Source organism: Leptosomus discolor, chromosome 18 (assembly GCF_034619465.1).
Source record: "Leptosomus discolor isolate bLepDis1 chromosome 18, bLepDis1.hap2, whole genome shotgun sequence".
Taxonomy (NCBI): domain Eukaryota; kingdom Metazoa; phylum Chordata; class Aves; order Leptosomiformes; family Leptosomidae; genus Leptosomus; species Leptosomus discolor.
The window spans coordinates 10,204,351-10,226,020 of NC_141408.1; the positions used below are offsets into that span (position 1 = coordinate 10,204,351).

General features: G+C 42.2%; 1 protein-coding gene across 2 annotated transcripts in view; it reads right to left on the reverse strand.

The window, feature by feature from the left end:
- The window catches only part of TAOK1 (TAO kinase 1), a 35,145-nt gene extending 34,427 nt beyond the window's left edge, over positions 1–718 (reverse strand). For both annotated transcript variants that reach the window (XM_009947766.2, XM_009947764.2), the window contains exon 1: positions 587–718. In XM_009947766.2, coding sequence (XP_009946068.1) covers positions 587–718 — 132 coding nt within the window. The remainder of the gene's footprint in view (positions 1–586) is intronic.
- Positions 719–21,670: the final 20,952 nt, after the last annotated feature.

Sequence of the window (21,670 nt, forward strand, 5' to 3'; positions counted from 1 at the left end):
GCCTGGGAAAAATTCTGCTGTCCAGACGTTCACGTCAAATAAGTTCTATGCAGATGAATACTGAGATTCTTGCCTGCAGTAGGGAAGGATGTGACAGGACAAATGACAACAGAAGCACCAACATTCAGGTGTCAAACGCAAAGAATGGCTTTAAGGGAGCCTGGGGGTATGCACGAAGGGAGAGAGAACTCAATTTCTCTCAAGGGACAAGAGATGATAAGGAGATGATCAGACCAAGAGAACCGTGTTGCCAGTCAGAATTGATGGAGCACAAGTCCATGTTTTAATCTGCAGACAAATCCCTGCTTGCAATATAACAATGCACCTAAAAGCACTGGGTGAGGGACACGTTTCTAGTTCTTCTTTTTGGTTTCTAGTTCTTCTTTTCGGTTTGTATGCAAACACCTTACAGACACTGCGAGTTTGTGAATGGACTGAGACTGTACAGACACACAAGAAAACACCTCTGCCCCAAACACCATATAAAAAGATTCACAGTAGTTTCTTTTCCTCAATACATTCAAAAAAGTCAGTTTAAAGATAAAAGGAGACACAGCTAAAATTCACAAGTCATGGAGCTACTTACAAAATAAACTGCTCCGAAGCTTCCATGGCCAATCTCTCGGAGATCTGTGAAGAGCTTTTCTGGATCTTCTTTGAAGAAGAGCTCTGCAATTTCTGGGTCCTTCAGGCTGCCCGCTCGGCTGGTTGATGGCATCCTGCTGGGCAGTTAGCCGACCGACTATCTGGGTTTAAAGTGCTGCCTCAACCCTTGGTTCATCTGCATGAATGGAGCCTCTTCAGCATGGATCACTGCAAGAAAAAGATTGCAATCCTTCACTGATCATCCTCTTCTCAAAGAGCCAGACACAAAGCTACAACAGAGCAGTTTCCACTTCTTCCAGAGCAAGTACCCCTGTTGCACGAAGCAACACAACCTATCTGCTGGGATAACGTACAGTCCCACTGTGACACCAGTGAAGCACTTCCAGAGAACACCAACCAAAATCAAGACATAAAAGGAGACATGTTCCTTCCTCCAGCATCTGCTCAGTCACCTGCAAAGCGGTCAACAGAATCTCTCTGACCTATGGCGATAAGGAGTCAGGAGTGAGCCCCTATTACCTTCACGCCCTCTATCTGAAGAGTTACACCCACTATGTCTTAAAAGTATTGTTTGGACTTTGTGAAGTGGATGACACAATCATCCATCCATCTATCTACCTATCTATCTATCTATCTCATGGTGTTTGCAAGACAAGATCTATGCTACAAGTATGACATGTATGAACCACCACCACCATTTACTAATCTGTATTTGCATTTTGTGTTGGTTTTTTTTTTCCATTCAGCTCAGTATTTGTTTCTTCTGCAATTGTACTCCAGCTAACAAGCAGCCCGTGATCAATTTTTACTCATTTCAGCACGCACGTGGAGACCTCTCTGAAGCTTATCCTTCCACAACTAAGTCAGTCATGCTCATTTTTGGTTTGCTCTCTCATCTAAATTCCTGATCTCTATCTTAAAGTGCCTGCTCTTTCAGAGCCTTACTCGCAACCCTCTTCTTTAGAGGAACAGCATCCAGAACAGCAGATACCCAGTTGCACATGACACGTCTTTCCACTCTGCTTCAGCAGATGCAAACATACATTATAATTCTGATAGCACATGATCTAGCCTTCTACAACAGTCCACTGGCAAACACTTTCTTCAGAGGAACTTGCAACTTGCCATTGGGAACGTATGAAATCCTTTCTGTTTGTAGAAAGTTTTCATTTACTTAAAGTGTGCCCTGGAATCTACTCAAAATAAAAGGATACCTTCAAGTTGTGCTAAAACCTTACTGTATCTCTACAGCAGGCGAAGCCAAACAACCACTGCAAGTAAAGCGCACTTCTTTTTTCCCTGATAATGGGCAGGCCTGGGTATGGGATTTCCTCTCACTTCCCTGTAAATCGTCACCAATAAAACCAATTCTGTGTCAAATAGCTGGCAAACAGCTAATCACACAGCTCGCTTCTTTCCAATAATCCCTGTCTGGTCAAGACTTGTGCTTTTTAAATTCATATTTCATTATCTCTTTAAAAAAAAAAAAAAAAGTTTTACATCATCATAATGAAAAATAAAAAAAGACCATAAACCCGAGTTTAACCAACGTATCAGAAGGGCCTATGCCTGTCCATTTGTCCTCCTTTCCTGGACACCATAAACTCCACCTTTCTCCAAGCCTCCAGACCATCAATGAATCATTTGTTTTCCCCTCCCAGCAGAGTAATTCCTACAAAGATGGAAAAAGACATACTCCTGCATGTTTATGCTCAGTGGTACTCTTCTCTAGACAGTTGCAGCATGTGAAAGTGCCAAAGACTGCCTGCTCCTTGTTAGTTCAAATAACTGCCAGCATCGCTACAAGGCGAGCACGATTGTGCGAGAGACAGCCAAGACATACCTAGCTGTAAAGTCTGCAAGAGTCTCCAGTTTTTCTGATGAAGACATGCGTGGGAGAGAGAATGCAGGGAAGGGAAGCAAAATCCAGCATTTTCATAGCTTTCCTCCAAGCAGTCAGCATTCAGAAAGATTTATAATGCAACCCAAACTGTGTTTCCACGATAGCCCGCTCTCAGGGGCTACGGAAAAACCGACATTCAAATCCCAGTGGTGGACCAAGTACAAAAATACGTATATATACACACAGAGAGAAAATATGCAGCTGTTCACAACTCTGCTACACTGCACTCATGAGCATGCACGCACACATTCTGTATCGATGCAGGATCATTACAGAAGCCTTCGGCGCAGACGGCATCAGCACACGACATACCCGACTGCCAAGGAAGGCGAGCGAGATGCGCAGGAACGGGACTGCGATATCTCCACCTTCCGTTGCATAACGCAGTAACTAATACCGCGTGGGAAGGGAAATAATTAGTTTCAATTCAGTCCGTACCTGAAGCACGCTACATTTATGAAGACTAGAAGAAAAGTGGGGTTTTTTGTTATTTTTCTTTCTTTCTTTCAAATAAGCCAACAATATTCCACTTGATTCCAGCTCTAACAAGCACGTAACACTGAAAGACAACTGTTTCACATTTTCAGCCCCCAAAGAAACAATAGACAAAAAGCATCAGTCAGAAAAGCGAGAGAAAAGAGCTGGGGGAAGGGAGCTGATAACCAGAGCACACTCAGTATTATTGAAGGAATGCTTCTTGGATCGACGGTGATGATGTCATGTTCCATCTTTTAAGAAGCATCAGATTCTTACAAAAAGGACATTGTTGTTCAAAAGCAACTGCTGCAATCCCAGAATGCCCTTTTCCCTACATCTGTTAGTCAGAGGGGCTAGGCTTGGATAAACCTGCTAATATGGCCAAAAGTCACATGTCCCTGCGAGCAAGCGTGTGTGTGCGAGCCAGAGCGAGGAGAAAAACCCTGCGCGCACAGCTGAGATGGATTATGGCCTTCTCCCCCTCCCCACCTACCCCCGATGCCAAACCAGCCACCAGACTGGTTCTTGGCATCATTTCTGAGCATGCCTCTGAAATGTCAACAGGCAACACTTTTTACCGCTGCTAGAACTCTTACCAGCCTCGCTGAGGATACACGCAGAAGTGGTACGGGACTGGCTACTACGCTGCCGGGCTTCAAATGGCAAATCAGAGCAGAACTCCTCGTCTATTATGATACATCTTAAAATACAGCTTTTCCCCTTTAATCCTGAGAATGTCGAGACAAATTTAATTATCTTTATTCTTGGAAATAATTGCTGCTTTGAAATGCATGAGAATAGAAACATTAAGTATTAAAACCTACTTAACAGAATAGTCACAAACGTGTGCATGACACTGTGCTTATCATTTGATCTGCTTAGAAGGAACAATAAAATGCATTCATGTAAATTCCATCCATAAGAAAGCTTTACACAGTCTTGCTTAATAAAGTGCTCCCATTTTTTATGGATGCTCCAATATTAAATTCCCTCAGTCTTCTTTTTACCCAGACAACACGCTCTGCCTGCCAAAGCCCGACAGTGCCAGCAGCAGAGATGCTCTGCCTCCTGCCTTGCAATAATGACACCTGAACACTTTGGGGAAATGGAAGCAAAGTTAGGAGAAATTGCATTCAACGTGGTTACTGCATTATTTTAAATGTATTAAAACTACAGACAAGTCTTAAGATTAAAAAAACCCAAAACCAACTGCAACTGAACTGAAAATTAATCACATACGAGCAGGCAGCTGCACTTCAGTATTTTACATTCTTCCATGAATGCAGTCTCTTTACTACAGGTTTTTTGAATTGGTGCAGCTATACTGTGAAACACAATTGCTCCCAGTGAATGGGACTGATCATCTCACCTCAGACAGCTCAGATCAGGTGGCCGGATCCTGGTCGCAGCCAGGAGACAGGCACTGCCAACAGGATACAGCACCCTCTGACTGTGCCCATCTCTCTGCTGGCTGAAGAGGCAGTCTACCTACAAGCCACCTTGCAGGCTGCTAAAATTAGATAAAATAAATCCCACATTTTTTCCTAGTTGTCAGTCATACAAAAAGAGAATATTGCATTGCATAAACACAAGTACTGGCACCTAGATCAATTCCACTCATAACCAAGCTGATGTAGGAATATGAGAAAGGTTCCAAATAAACCAGGGAATGCCCAAAGCACAAGACTGGACCGAGTCTATTTCCATACAGTAGGCTGAACTAACTGCATTTAGTTAGTGGCTACCATTACGAGTGTAAATGACACTGACTACAGGCCAAAATGTTTTATCAAATTACTTTCATCTGAACAACTACCAGTTAGTAGAAACTGCATGCACGCATCCACAAAAATCTATGAATCAATAAGATGTTACAGTCCCTGTAATTATGGCTATATTAAATGTGTACACACACACCTTGAATCACTGACATAAGGAAGCTGAAGATGAGGATGGGGTAAGACCTGTTCTCTTCTGAGTTTTCTGCCTCCCCGCCTGCCATGTCATCTCAAGCTGAAGTAAGACCCAACCCTGTGACTAACATCCCCTGGGATCCTGCAGAGCAGAATAAGCAAAGCTCTAAATGGTCAGTTGGCATATTTAAAGTGCACATTTAAGCCTTATGCTATAGAGACCTTAGAGAAATTAAAATCTGTCCACACTACACTAAAGTATCTGACGGCTGTCAGTGTCATAGATAACTGTTTTCATGTAATAAACCAAGGTACTAGGAAGAGAAAGTACTTAGCCTTCCCTGCAAAGGAGAAGGGAACCTACTCACTAAGATTTCCACCTATCTGCCAAATTATTTCCTAAGTTCACATCCAGACCAACTCAGTGAGAGTGACAGTGACTGGAAGGTATTCGGTTACAATAACTGTGAGATGCATCAAAGCATTTGTAGTTCCTTAAGATGGTTCAAAAGTTTGCAGAAACCAAATCACAATACAGGCTTGCTCGTAGATTATTAGCATTAAAAAGCAGCACACTTTGTCCCTACAGATGAAGTTTCAAGGAATCAACATATTCAACATCCTTCAGCTTCTATACACAAGAACATTAGAACCGGAGCTAAACAAACGCCATGGGAGCACAAGAACAGATTTATGCATCCATCATCCTGTGACTCTCTCCACTTCACTGGGTTCCAAGAGGCTGCATGGACTCCTACAATGGCTGATGAGGCCAAGAGGAATGCTGTCCTCCATCAATGAATTATAAACAAAACATTATTTGCAATTTGAGACATAAATCTTGCTTCACGTTACAGTCATCTGCTACACGATACACTTAGCACAATAAAATCTATAAAAAACTTATCTTTAGTATCAAATGTAAGTACACTACGTATTTTACCTTCATTGAGTATACATGACACTTTAAATACAAACAAGCAAACAAACAAACCAGGAGACACGTTATAGCACCTACGATCTTTAGAGCTGCAAACTCCAACAGCAGAGACTATAAAGTGAACATTGAACACAGAAAACTTACTGGTCCTTTGCAGGTGTTCTTAAAGTCAGAGCGTGAATAAAACAACCAATTAAAAAAAAAAAAAACAACCAAAACACACCACCAAAAACCCCAGCCCACCACAACATAACTTCATTTGGAAACGGATATTTAGATTTTTACTTTTTTTTTAAAGCATCTCTATTGCGTGTAGTGCAAACAGTTGCTAAAGTTCAGTTCCTCTGGCAGGTTCTAATGCAAGAGCATCAAATAGATGGGGAATGAGCATCATCATGCAACTGGTGAAAAAGGGATTTTCTCTTACTTGCATACGGGTCAGATCTGGGGAGTGTATGAAGTTGAGATTAAATTATTCTCTCAACACAGTATTAAAAATTTCCTGAATGGCTTCCAGCTGACACTGAAAATTTCCACCACTATCACGAATATGGTAAATTGGAACTATTGAAAGAATTGACTTTCAATTTTTTTCTTTTACTTGCAATTATGCCTAAAGTGAGAGTTAGATGGTAAAAATGCTTAAAAAATTATTAGATAGTAGAATGCTTAAAATACTGACTTTTAAATTTCTGTACAGCATTGAATGCTTGACCTGAAAGCACAATGGTTTTTTGTTTTTTTTTTTTTTTTGAAATAGCAGACAAATCACTCCCCATTTTTGACAAGACTGAATAAAAGCCTGTAAGGTAAAAAAAGTAAGCAAAATTATAGAATGCTGCTTGTATGCAAAACCTGAAGTAGTTGCTGCTCAGTGCACTTTCAGAAAAAAAAAAAAAATTAAATAAGAGCTTTCTAGCATACAAACCAGAAATGTATGAGCTGTTTGGTTACAAACCATGCAGAGGAAACCTCAGCTGAACTTTCAATACAATATAATATTGCCTGTTGGGCAGAGGAAGCTTCTTCTCTAATATCTGAGACACCGAAGAGGCTCTCCCAGCACAACGTACAGCCACGTACCCAGGCACAGCACTGCTGGATCAAGACTGCACTGCCGAGCGCAGGCGGCTGAGCTGTGGCAGAGAGTAAAATACCTGATCTATGACCCTGCAAAACAAGGCCACAGTGTGTGGAAAGATACAACAATGGGATGAATGGCATATGGATCGTTTGAGTGGAAACAAATAAAAAAAAAATAATAAATTACTCATTTTACTCCAAAATGTTCTTTCTTCAGGCAAAACTGGTATTTTGCAATACCAATGTACTCTCTTCAGGCAATAACAGCATGTTGCAATACCCACCCCTCAAACCCATGGGGATGTAAGCGTGATGATTCGACTCTAACCTGGTATCAGAAGCAGAAGGGCTTACACTTACAGAATCACAGTACCATTAGGTTGGAACAGACCTCTGAGATCATCAAGTCCAACCCTCGACCTAACACCACCATGCCCAGAACCCCACTTGGTGGGGGCGTATCAGAAAAGATGATGAAGGTCCAACGTCAGAAGAAACGAACGCTCGTTACCCCAGGCAGCACGGATCTATCTGACTTCAGGAATGATGATGCTACTACCCTTGACTTATTTTGCAATCTGCATATAAAACAGCCTTTAAAATTTCAGCCTGATGAATTCCATGCATGGAGCTACCTTCTCCAGAAAGATAAAGGGCAGACAGCGATTACCTACTATACATCCCATCACTTTATTTGCTGTTCATCAAAAAGCCTGCTGTGGTGGGTCCTTTCTACGAGGGCACAGACAGAAGTCCTGTTGGCTTCTCTGAAACTCAGGGCACTTGCAGCCAGTTCAATACTGCCAGATTCAGGACGTTCTTCTATCCTTCCTTCTGCACATCTCAGCAAACACAGGGACACATGTTCATCAGGTTCTTCACGATCACTAGGAAAGCACATTCTTGGTCACTACACCCAATCTCTCCTTCCAGCAAGCTCGTCAAAACTATATACCATGGCTTTTACTGCTTGCCAATTCAAAAAAATGCCCTGGGAACCCAGCGAATACTGTGGACGTTCCTTAAAACCTCTTTTAACCTCGGCTCTGGTCCACCCAGTCGACCCTTTTTTCCTATTCTGACAAAAGCGGAGCAACTCTCCAGTGCCTTGACATGCACTGCACACATGGAAGACACGTTATTCTCTGCTCACAGCAGAAGGTGGCTGTTCCCTTGAACAGCTAAAAATCAGCTTCCCGTCCATGCTCAATTACACCACGGCAGATGGTATCAAGACAGTTGTATTCTAGGCGACTATCACAATGGAAAGTCTATCAGCATCTCCAAGCCTCTCAAAACGGACAGCAATTTTAGTCACTTGATTCATGTGAAACCACAGACCACTTGTGTACTAGGGTAAGCCTCTCCCACCAAGCTAACAACGTGTTACTTTTTCTCCTCCTAGTTCTGCAGTTTGGAAATCTTCCTAGAGCAGTAATTAAGGAAAAAAAAATAATCCCAGAAATCAAACAAGAAAAACCTGGAGATGCAGCAAGCAGCATTTAAGCTTCTTCTCCCATGCCCTGCAAAAGGGGCAAGAGCACTCAGGAACATCTCCCTCGGGATCCTGATAACTTACTTTTACCACTTAGTAGTCAGCTGCAGCTCAGATGAAAAAATGCTGACAAAGTAATGAACTCGCCTTTCTCTTAATTATCATGAAATATTTTTTTTTGGTATACTTGTTCTCCACACTGGATCCACTAGGACTATCTGTCATTAAGGAAAAGGGAGGTGCAGATGAATGGCATTCTACAAGAGACTGTTAGAAAAATGTTTAATATTCAGAAAAAAATCCAAAATGCTGTCACAAAACTGATTTAAAAAAGGAACCATCCTGAAACAGTGCCAACTACAAGCAGAACAAAGACACCTGGAATGGGCTGAGAAAACTGGATTGTGGAACCTATCTGCGGACCATGGAAAGCCCCACTGAGACACTGCTCTTTTCTACACCGCTTTTCAGTCTCAAGCTTATGTACAAGAGATGCTCCTCTCCTTTCTGCCTGTTTCCAGGGAAGGGAAAAGACAAGATTGTCCCATCTCTGAGTCAGAAGCCCCTTCTGCTGCCAAAGCCATGCTGGACACTTCCATAACTTGCATTGTGACAGTAAGGAGCACTTCATGTGGTCTACAACCCCGCCTACACCTGTGTAACAACAGTACTGCTCACTGCCAATGAACAGAGATCCTCCTCCATAGCAGAAGCTTACAGCGAAGAATCGTCATCAGACGCTGTCCCATTTATATCTTTCACATTCCCTCATCTATGTACGTCTAGAAGGAATAGATTTTAAGGGTAAGATGAATCTGCACCTGGATATTATGGTGAATTCTGTCAGCTTTTTGTCTGTGTGAGCGCCTATGTTCAAACAGGCTTTTCTTCGCCAACACATTAAATTTTTCTCCATCTGACAAAAAGCAAGACTATCATTCCAGCAAGATTCCTTTTTCAATTTATTTTTAAAAGATTTTTGAGGAATGGTTCTATCCTGGAAAAAACCTCTTTGCAGATTTTTTTTTTCCTTCCTTTCTCTGCTTCTCTACCTGTGTTTTTTTCTTGTATTATACTTCTTCACAGAACAGCCTCAGGAAGACACTTTTATGTTAGAGTACTGCTTGCATTTCTCTTATACATGCACTTGTAGATTCTGTGGCTTACTTTGATTTCCTCTCAAGATTCTGACACTAAAATGTCCATCATCAACTCCCCGAATTACTTACCCCAGCACACTTTCTGATCCCGCTGAGCTGCTCTGCTTGGATGTTTACTTTCCAGGAATGTCACTAGCAAAAGGGTTGGAAAGCTAAGTTTCCCAAACCTCTGTTGACAAGCCCAGGATCTGTGTTTCTGGGTTGGGTTGGGTGTAAATATTTGTTAGGATGACCCACACCAGCAGTTAAGCCAACAGTGCAACAATTACCCTGTGCTTTCCATTTAAAACAAAATGGAAACTGGTTTCTGTATTTCTGATTTTTTTCTAGAGTCTTTCAAGTTTTCTAAGCAGTGGAAAAGATAACTCTAACTGGGTATGCCTGTTCCTGTGTTAAAGACAGATACTCTGAACAAATTGAATCTATTTTGACAAGTTACATATGCCAGTTACAAAGAAACACGAATAACACTACCAGGCACTCCCGAAAATACTAGTTAACTGGCAATTTTTGCAACGTCACTCACACAAGAAACACTGACCCTACCATTTAAATAACACAAATAAAAGACATTACTAAACACAGTTGAAAGAAACATTAATGCCAAAAAGCACCCTGTACTTTTTCTCCTATTTAAAACAAAACATCCCATGGGATCAAAAGTTAGATCTACAGAACAGCTGAAGAATGGTCAGCGTTCATTTCTCAAAGACCAATGTCATGAAAGTTCAAGAAGAGCCAACCATACCCTGACATATTCAACACTAACATCTCCTGAATGTCTTTGCTTGTGATAGTTCTGGTACATTTATTAAGAAGGTCAGCTCTAAATTTAGTAATTCCTTAGGCTAGCAAAGCTATGAGGAAGGCAACTGGAAAAAATGAAATCTTCTGTCCCCCTTCTTTTGCAATTCATTAAGTTCACAGTCATTGCCAACTCTTCTCCTTTACTATGTAAAGCATCACTTTAATATACGTTCTGCACCTACAGACAACTCTCTGTGGCCATGTCTCTCGGACTAAAGAGCATATGTTATAATGACTCCAGTGCAGGAGATACTGTGTGGGCAGCACACTGGCCAGGAAGAGGTTAGCAAGCAGCCAGCTGATGAGAGTCAATTAAGTCTAGAGGCAGAAATACTGGGAAACTCCAGCGTCCAATAAAAAAAGAAAAAAAAAGTCAGATATCCTAATGGGACTTGAGTTTAAAAAACCCTTTTCTTGACCCCTAAGCAATTTTGCCCCAGAACAATAAATATAGTAAACGTAAGCAAATTAGCTATTTTGAATTCAGCATAAATAACTCAGAAAAAAGCTACTAAAGCTCACAATACAGATAATTACCCTTGAGAAAAGAAGTAATTAAAAAGTAGCAGTATCACGCACAGTTTTAGAAAGGAGGTCTGAAAGGAAGTAATTCAAAGTCTTTCTGACCACTAAGTTAAAAAAAATGGAAATGGTTAAATTGAGCTCGCAATCAAATTCACTGGAGTGCAGAAGAACATGAGGACGCATGTCCACCCCAGCCAGAGGCTACATCCAACCCCCTGAAGTCCGCAGGTCAGACTCTTATTTCAGCAGGTATGAACCTGGTGAAACTGAGGCCAGTAGGAAGGACCTAAGGCAGAAAATAAAGTCAAATACAAACAGAAAAATCCAAGAAAAAAAATGGAAGATTCTGTGGGAATAATCTTAAAAACCAAGCTGTGACAGCGAGAAGCCTAAGGCAGTCACCCAGCCTGATCCACTACCGGGCTGGAAAAAAGCCATGAGGGAGAGCAAGGGTACAGGAAAGAAGGCGAATTATCTGCACAAAGAAGATGACTAGGTATAAGGCATGGTGCTGTCACAGACCATACATCAAGAAAGTTGGTCCTTCAATAAACTCTTAAATTAAACGTTACTGACCTACGGAGATGAGTAAGTAGCTGCCCTAAAAGTCTGATGTAGCTCCAGAGTGATGTACACTTTTGTCACAACCGCTGTCCCAACAGCTGCTGCTCCAGAGAAGTTCCCCACAATGGCTGCAGCCAAACTGAACTGAAGCACTAACTGAATTAATGATCAGTGGAAGTAACATGTTAATCACTTGGTGACTGTGATACACTGAGAACTAACAAGCCAAACATTTATGCACTAGACTGTATGGCGTTAAAGTAACAGAACAACTCAAAAGGATACTGAAAAAAGAAGCAGGCAAAGTCTTGTACACAAAATTATTGTATTAACTAGTCATAGGTGGAGAACAGAAACATCACCTCTGAACTGGTATAAAACCGAAAAAAACAAGAGGTCAGACACATAATTACACATTTTGAGCAAGGGAAAAGGCCCTCGCAGCCAGAGCGACCACAGATACTGTGCAGATCCTGCATAATATTTGCATTTAAGATTTGGAATGGGAGGGAAAGGAACATGACAAGTTTTATTTAGGCCAGTTGACAGTACCAGAAAGTACACAGGAACCTTAAAAAATGTGAATGAGCAACAAGGCAGAACATGAAAGGTCAAAAAGTAAAGACCCATCAAGCACATACCTACTCTTAAACTAAACATAGCTCAGGAGCTGAGCCTTGTGCAGACAGCTCAATGAAAATAATTGCACAGTTATGCAAAGACAATGCCAGACTTTTTTTAAAAAAAAAAAAAAACAAACAATGTGAAGAATCAATTCGGAAAATAATATAGAATTTCTGACGATACATTAAGGAAGTCTCTGCCACGGTCTGCTCCCGGCTATTATTCTTCACTCACAACTAGCTATAAAATGAAAGTACAGTACAAAAAGGCCTCAGAAATAGGATGTTGTAAATACCCAAGACAACTAACTAAGCTCGCAGAGAAAAGGTGTAAGAGTTAAAAATCATACATAAGAATGCCATGTCAAGTGCTCAGGATTCAAGAACAAGGGGAGAGTCCATAAAATGTAAGAGCAGCAGTGAAGGAATTCAACCAACCACACTCTAAAGAGCAAAATTAACCTGCAGAAATTACTGCGAGGTACTGAGCCCAAGAGATACAAACATTGCTTTTTAAACTAGACATTTACACGAGTAAGAACACCCACAGACAGGTCAGGTAAGGTATTCCTGAATGCTCCTGGCACCTCTTCGGAAGCATCCAGTTGCTACCACTGCCAGAAACAGCAGATAGGACCAGACAGGCGATATATTAGAATCTGGACCACAATTTTTATATTGCTGTTGTTCTAGGGTCAAACAAGCATCATCAAAACACAATTGGTTATGAAAAAGGTCAATTTTGTTTAACAGGGGAGTTTATAAAATATACAACTACTACCATAAACAGAAAAAAGGTTTATTGAAAGGCCACACAGAAATAACGAGAAACCTTACCAGGTTCTAGTAAGGCGCACGCACGCGATGGGCCTTCATCACTGGCAAACGCAGAAAAGCAGTTTCAGAACAAATTACCAGTGAGAGACTAGTCTGATCTTTAGAAGGCGTGACCAGCCTAACAGAGCACACCAACAGAGGCGTTAGCAGTACGGCAAGGGTATCCAGCTGCTTACCTAAGTTTGTCACTTCAAGCAGTTTCAAAAAGGGGTTCAACCATATTTCGGCATCAAAAGAGTTTAAAACCTTCTATAACTGTTAACAATCTATTCTACCAGACTATCTGTACCTGTAAATGGAGTGTTTTTACTGAGCAATTATTTCACAAATTTATAGAGCCCACGAGCATCTCCTTTCCTGCTGGAATTCCCCAAAGTCATGGCAATTTGTCCAGTTTTACTCCAGCTCAGGTTGAGTATTTATTTTTCCTGTCTCCACATGACAGAGCAGAACAATTGTTTTTAAACAGCACACAGCAAGGGGATGAGTCAAACAACAAGTCAAAACCACCTTTTTCATTATTTTACCGACTTGAAGAAACGCTTCTCCAGTGGGTTCTGCAAGGTCTAGATTACTTCTCTTTATGCCTTCCACTTAAAACAATAAATAGTTTTCGGTATGTATTAAGATAACAAGGATACCCTTTCAATTTGATGAGTTTTATATGCTTTCAGGGGGAAAATGCTCACTTCCACTCATACGAAACAACTTAGGCAGCAGTGGTTCAGATATAGAATATGTCTCAATTGTACAGTTAAGACCATAGGACTGCAGGCCCTATTAAGCGCTGTTCCTGCTATTTTAAGCAACTATATAATAGAATCCAATCACCAAATAATAACCAACTCCTGAGAACTTCCCAAAGCCACTACTCGGACTATAAGGCTGCTCCAGAACCCCACTCCTATTTTGATCAGGATCAATTTAAGATTAAGAACCGATTAAGACTGACTCACAGTTTGTATTTACTGTTGGTCAGTTTACACCAACTTACTCCTTTTCCCATACTGTTCTGAAACGGTTTTCTTCCCTTTTCAATACTGAGGGATAAGAACAAGTACAGAGACATAACATGTGTCCCCTTTGCCTGTTAGCTGAAAAAAGCAAGGCAGTTTTGCCTCCCTTGATGACACAAGAGAGAACTGACTTCCCAGACCATTCTAAGAGCCCTTCCTCACAACTGCCCCAAACTAAGGCACTTTTTGGTGGTTTTTTTTTTTTTTATAAACACCCCTGACCAGAATTCTCCACATCTGCTTATTTCCTGGACACACAGCATTAAAGTTTTAAAATCACCATGGTATCAAAGCATAGACTCAAGTCTTTCACATATTTCCATTTCTAACTGATAAAGTACATTTTTATATTTCATATATATTTATATATACTATACGTTATGATGTATTTGTTGTTACTGACGACCATACACTTGTACTATCCCATTCACGTCTCTATTACTGCACATCCAGTGCTTCTCCACCCCGGCTGTTCTCTTGCTCCATCAGCTCTCCAGCAACCCTCTCCTGTTGAGGGCAGTCCCTTTCACAACCCATCCATCCCCAAACATGGGAAACACCGTACAAGCAGTTTTTAAATCAGAAGGTGTGGGTGGGCATACAAGACATACCCTTGCCGCAGATGGGGGAAGGGAAGGGATAAGAAGTGTGTGAGAACCATCGTCCTTTCCACTCCTGTGCAGGCAGCTGCCCTACATTTCTTCCTGACACTCCTCAGGATGCTCTTGCTCCCCGTCACCTTCCCCAGCTGCTACGGCTGAGCAAGACCACGCCATCACTAAGCTGCCATAAAGAAAGCAACTGTTTCTGGCAAAGACTTAAAAAATAGGTACCCCAATTACCCCAAATCCATCTGGACAGGGCACCAACAGTGAGGGGGGGAAACTGGTTGTGTGACTCCAGGCACAAGCCATCCACCCATGGCTCAGCCAGCCCCGGCCCCCGAGCAGGGGGGAAGGAGGGTACCAGAGCAGAGGGCGGGCAGCAGCAGCCCATTCCCATCCCGCACACTCATGGTCCGGCTGGTCTGCATGAGCGCACCGATCCTGCACGTCCAGCGGCTGGGTGGGAACACGGAAGGGAGGTACGTGGTTTGTTAACGAGAAATTTTGGGCACGTTGCTGGAATTCCATAAACCCCAACAATTTATTGTGAAAGCTCTGACGTCACTTTCACACAGGAACAGACATCCCGGCAGCGAGATACAAGACTGAAGGAGAAGTTCCTAAGGGCCTGCTTCCCAAATTCAGGCACCCACAGGTTTCTGTGCCACATTACAGCTGTTCCGATTGCTGACATCTTATCTCTTATATACCCATTACCATAGCAACCAAATTCCTCAGAACATATAATGTAATTTTTGTATCTAGTGTATTAGAACAAAATTATTAAGGTTACAAAGGCAAGCACTCCAAAATTAGAAAGTGTCAGAATGCAGACTGCCATCTCTCTTGCCAACCCATCTTCTCTTGCAGCCTCCTTCCTCGTCCCCCAGGCTCCCAAGTCACCTCTCCCGCGAACCTCCAGCTCCACTTCTCCACCAGCTGTAGCTCCTTCCTCTCTGATCCCTCTGCAGCCCCAGTTCCACTGTACTTCTGTCCTGACATATTCTTATCTCTTCTCTCTCATCTGACTTTTATACCTCCTGCATTCACACCAGGCATTTTCCTCCTCCACACGGCCTGGGTGCTCTCCAGGAATGATTCACTGAACACAGGACAGAGATTCCTGACAGCCTAGGAACTGGAAACAAGAGGAGCCTCTCTTGCAGGAAAAAGTCCTTCTGATCTCCTGTAGCCCAGGGCCAGAGCATCTTCAGCTGCTCTCTGAGGGAGGATAACTGCCTGCTCAGCACCAGGAGCTGCAAAACGCCCAAGCAACGCAGAGTGCTGGTTTACCCTCTTACTACCATTGCACACTGCACTGAAAGAGTGGGTCCCACTAAGGAATAAGTCCTTGTTCTAGGAGGTGTTTCGCAAACACAAAGATAGTCTCTATCTTGATGGAACTTATATGAAACAAATTAACCTTTATGTTTTACCTGCCTATATCATTATTTTATGTATATCGCTAGGAGGAAGACACATGCATGGAATGATCGTGTGCTACGTTTTCTCTGAACACCAGCATCTGCAAGCACTACAGAAGTGAAGAATGGAATCCATTGCAGTGGAACATACCCTGTAAATTCAGCAGATCTCTCCTTACAAAAGGATTACTAAAAAGTCCATCAAATCACAGACTTTAGGCATCCTGCTGCTTGACTGCCTTTCCACTAGAAAGACAGGTTACGTCGATACATCATTGTGCATATACAGAAGGTAAATGACTACATCTTTTCTCCAAAAACCTGCTTTAAAAAAATTAACTGGCTCTTTTCTGGTTTTGGCAGTATTACTAATTGTCCTGAATACAAGGGATGAAAGAGCTAGGTCAGCATCTGCACCTGAAGCAAATACTTGGAACAACAGTTCAGAAACAAGGCCCACACAGCAGGTTTTAGTGCCCAAGGTCCACCCTACCTAAGTTGACTCTTACTGGAAGTATTTTCAAAAAATTTTCTCCTGTACACCAACTCTTCAGCTCCCAAGCAAGAAATACTGCACTTTCTTCTGGCCAGAAGAGGGGAGGAAAATGCTTAAGTCTCTTGAATGTACCTAGTAAGCTTTAAAGTATTTTAAGGCTGAAAAGGCAATTTCAGCTCAAGTACGAACACATCCATCCTAAATTTTACAGAAAACTGTAATGAGAAATTGGTCTATTCCAATAGCACAGATACAAACACCTTTATATTTCATGGGTTCTTTGTGTGCTCACGCACAAAGCCGCTTAATCCAGCTGTTCTCAGCAATCATTCACAAAAGCACATGAATGAAAAAGAAAAAATCAGCAACCATCTCCACTCCCACCCTTTAGTTGAGGTGAACAATAACTTGATTGCTTCAGTCAATGGTCAAAACTATTTTCTGGGCCTTTAAATAAAAACTTAATTGAGATATGGTGGGACCTGCTCTCACACTCGAGTTTTCTGAAAAGAAGGTTGTCCTGCCTGTTTCAAGGACTCTGGCCTCAGCTTTTGCATGAAGCGAGGCAGGGAGCTGCCAACAGGTGACTTCCCAGACTGACCTGGTCTTTGACAGACACAGTAAAGGCACAGCATTGCAATGAAAAAAGCCAATTAAAATAATCTCATACTTCTCCTTATGCATTCACTGCTGACAGGCACTGAGCACGAAGGCCTTTGTCTTGGCCAGCTCAGCAGCCTGTGCCTTGCTGGACAGCAGCGGCGGCTGCGTGAGGAGTCTCTGATCTGGAGGCAATCACTGATGTGGTCAAAGCTACACCATGCTACTCAGAGACACACAATCATGCCACCTAATGAAGGATGTTAACTGGAGATGATAAAAGCTACTACCCAGAGCTGTAACTGCATGGCACAGCTACAGCAGGATTAAGCTGTATGGTCTGAAGGGCTTCCTGAAGATGGCCTGCAAATATGTGACATAGAGGTCTGGCTCTGTCAAGATATGGAAGAAGTAAAGCACCAGGGGACAAGGACAGCCACGAGAACAGTCCCAAGAGAGCAGGAGGACAGACCTTGCCAGCAGAACATTAGAAATTTTCAAAAATAGATCACCTGCTGTTCTGTTTTGGTGTTTTTCCCCAGAAATAGGGCTCAGTATTCTTTCTCCATCTTCATTTTAGCAAATGGACAACTCGTACAAAACACACTTTTCTCACATTAGACCTCCCAGAGACCTTCCTATCTCCCTGAAGAGTTTATCAAACATTTTTAGACAAAACAAGAGGTTGGCTGCATTAGAGTTTCAATACTGTCACCATATCTGTCCAGTTCCCCTTAGAATGGTCCTCTTCCTTACAGTATTTAAGAACCTACCTTATACACAGCTACAGTCACAGTGAACTAGTTGTTATTCTGAGACAGCAAAATTTGCAGCATTTTTTACTTAAAGAAAACTCACGGGATTTAAAAAGAGCACATAAGACATTCAGTTGTTACCTAAAATCCATCTTAGCGAATGATAGCTAGGCACGTTGAACTTGATCATGCCACAGATACTTTATACTGAGAAACTGTATTAGAAATGTTGTCCTGGTGAACAGTAGCTTTTACAAAGAGCTTTTCCTTTTGGAAGCGATAGTTTGCACTGGGGTTGATGGTACTTAATTGTCGGCGAAAAGTAAAATAAAATCATCCCTCTGAAATAACAGCCATCCATCCTGAAGCTGAAATGTTATCAGCCTGTGGTATTCAAACGTCCATACAGACTGAAGAAAGCAGCTCACAGCCGGCGGTTTCACAGCCTGCAGAGCGAGGAGGACAGCTTAGCATGACTAACATGGGCTGACCTCGTCAACGCAACGGGATGGAGAAGACCACACCTGCGACCCCTCCAGTCACAGGTGCTTTGGCATTTCTCAGGTCTAACGCTGGGTCTGGAAAAGTGCGGAAAGACCAGAGCTCTGGTCACTAGAGGTTGCTCCATCTACACCACCCCCCCCCCCCCCCGCCCCCCCCCAGCCCCCCCCCTTTTTTTTTTCCCTCTCCATTTCCACTACTTTCTCCCAAGAGGATAGTATTCAACTGCCAAAACTCACAATGTCACATCTGACCTATACTTTCATTATCAAGGCTTAAAAAGTACCTGATGTTTGCCAAGTACTTAGCAGAGTTGCAGTAAACATTCTTACCTTACAAACATGTAAACTGTGTGACTAAGAGGTGACCTGTCCAAGACCACACAAGTTCACAGCAAGAATAGAAAGCTCTGATGTCCCATCTCTTATGCCAACCATTAAACACACAGGGTCTGTGGTTCTTTTTCAAGTTTTGCCCAGTGCCCAGTCTAGTAAACGAAGGAGCAGTATTATTTACCTGATTTTATAATCTTGTATCTCAATATAACTTACATTTATCGCAAGACAGAGTGTTAAACCTTTGCAGAAGAACGGCTAAGTCAGTGAATACCAGAACCATGACCACTAGCATCTTTTGACTCGAGACTACTAGCCTGCACACAACCAGAGAACATGCTCCAGTGGCTATTTAGAGGTAGATGTTATCAAACTCCTTTCACATCTGTTTAAATTTTAGGAGACAAGCATCCACATCACGCACAAAAAAACCCACCCTCACATCCTTTTAGCAGCCAACTATTTGAAGGGGCACAGAGAAAGGAGAAGCTCCTCGCCCCTAGAGGCTGCCTGCGAAGGGTGTAACAGCAGAATAATACAGGAAATTTTTGCACTATTGCAGTCTGCACTGCACCTACTCTAGGGATAAATAAAATTCCAATCTCCACAATCTCCAAGGCTGTCAATCTGACACCTTTTGTGAATACTAAATTCACACATACAAAGAACTTTCTCCTTTGTAGGTTTTGAAACATCTCACATGCCGTTTCCTACTGGTAACTGAACAAGCAGCATAATTTCATACCTGGCAATTTGAAACCTCTTTTTCAGCAGTTTGGAATAATGGATTATGCCTTTTGTTTGTCACTAGGAACAGACAAATAAGAGGAAAAAAAAACAGAGAAGTTTCAAGCAACACTTCCTTTATTAAAAGAAGATCTTTTTGCTGACTGATTCTGTTGGCTAACAAACAAACAGAAAGTCAGGTGTCCATTTTACAAATTCTAAGGATCTTGGATTTTTGAGCTGGGAAAGTAGGACAACCTCCTGATACCTTGGGCAGATACACCCCTAACAACCGACCAGCAAAAAGCAAGAACTGCTCCCTCATCATGCATGCAGATCACCCATGCAGCCCAGCTGGACAGGGAGCTACTGAGAACTCAACACGCCATGCCAGAAAACAGTATTTACTTTTTGGACACAAGCTACAAAGAGCAACCAAGAAGTAATTAAGGTTCCTGAACAAAACAGGGCAAAGAATATCAGCTCCAGTGTTGCTGGCTGCCCAGAAGTTCTTACTACATCTGGACAGCTTCTCAGAGACCACCAGCCTATCCTCTCACAAGAAATACTCCGAGTTTATGGCCTCCAAATACCTAAAAAAGCCTCTCTGCAGGTTATTTTGCAAAGTCATTTTGAGTGAGGGAGTATCTGAAGCTCTAATCTTAAAAAAGAATAAACCTGTCCATACTTACATGAACTGTATTGCTTAGTATAGCTAACAAGCTGCATGGAAGCCAGGTGCTGCTAGGCCACAAAAGGGCTCCCGGAACGAAGGAAGAACTCTGATACACTCTTATATTAAATTTTACAGGCTTGAACAAAATCAGTCTGGTTGTATCAGTCCTGCAGTTGGTTTTCGCTGCTCCCCTGACCCTGGCCAGGGCCCAACAGTAATCCTGGTGGAAGGCCGCTGCTAGTACTACCATGGTATTTATACAAACATCTGAAGCATATGGGACAGTTCTCTGATAGAAACCAACATAAACGTGACAAGAAGTCACTGTGCGGTGCTCATTTTAAGTATCTCCAAAACAGTAGAAAACAAAGAAAGGTTACATTAGAAGAAAAAAGATCCCTGAAGCAAGGAGGACTTAGGTATATATAAAATACCCATTTATTTGCCTCTGGCACATAATATACATCACATCCTCCAGCAAGGCAGGAAGAAGTTGTTTTTGAGAACTTGATAGTAAGAACGGAAAAGAAATAACTGCGCTTCTCTCACTTTCTTTTTTCTATTAAGCTAATTCCTGATGTATAAAGTCAGCTTGAAAGCTCCTTTCAAAGAAAAAAAGAGGAGGGAGGAGAGGAAGAATCAGATCTGCTTGTTTTTTGCATTTGACATTCAGGTCTCGTCCCCCTGTTTTGTTTTCCGGGAGGATGCGGCGGCGCAGACCTCGCAGAATGATGACATCACACCTACAAAAAAAAAAACAAAAAACAAAAAAAACACCCACACAAAAAACCCCACCAACAACTCAAAACCCAAACAGGAGGGAAGCAGCTCTCCCTCAAACAAGAGCTCAGAACAGCAGCTCTGCTTCTGGCTGTTACCTTTTGGACAACTCAAAACTCAATGTGTCCAAGGGTAAAGGAATATTCCTTTTAGATCCCTGGCCTGTGACAGTGGCCCATCAAAATGGGGAAGGTGATGGTCCTGACACTTTCCAGGCCAGGCAGAATCAAGTTAAAAGGTGTTTAGCCACTGTTCACCTATAGAGATACCTTGAACGTTACATTGGTTTATGCTTGTTTATGCCTGCTTTATTATTAGTTTTGAGTTACGCAGGCGAGTGGCTTTCACCCCCATGAAATAAAGCCAAGTAGCATGTTTAAGTCACTGTAAATGGGAAACTGCTCTTACTTAAAGGCTTTATAAAGTTGTTTCTTCCATACGAGGTAAGCATTCTGAGAAGCATCTTTCCTGCAGAGCATGTACACATGCTACCCCAGAGACAGGGGAATCACTAGATGTGTATGCACGCAGAAGGCAGCACCTGCAGAGGGGAAAAACCGCGCCTCTTGCAGTGGAAAGGCATTCATACCTTGTCTGTATTTATCAAAACTCAGGAGAGGCCCGTGCTAGAACATGTGCACTGACTGCTCCACGTCACAAGGAGATTTAGCCTTCATGTAACACCTGAACTCAACACATCCACATGACTGGCATGCTCAGAAATAACACATTTTAAGCGAGAAATACCTGCAAAATCTTGGAAGCAAATCTCCAAGATACTTCTTGGAGATTCAAGACACCAAACTAGACGGCACATGACCAT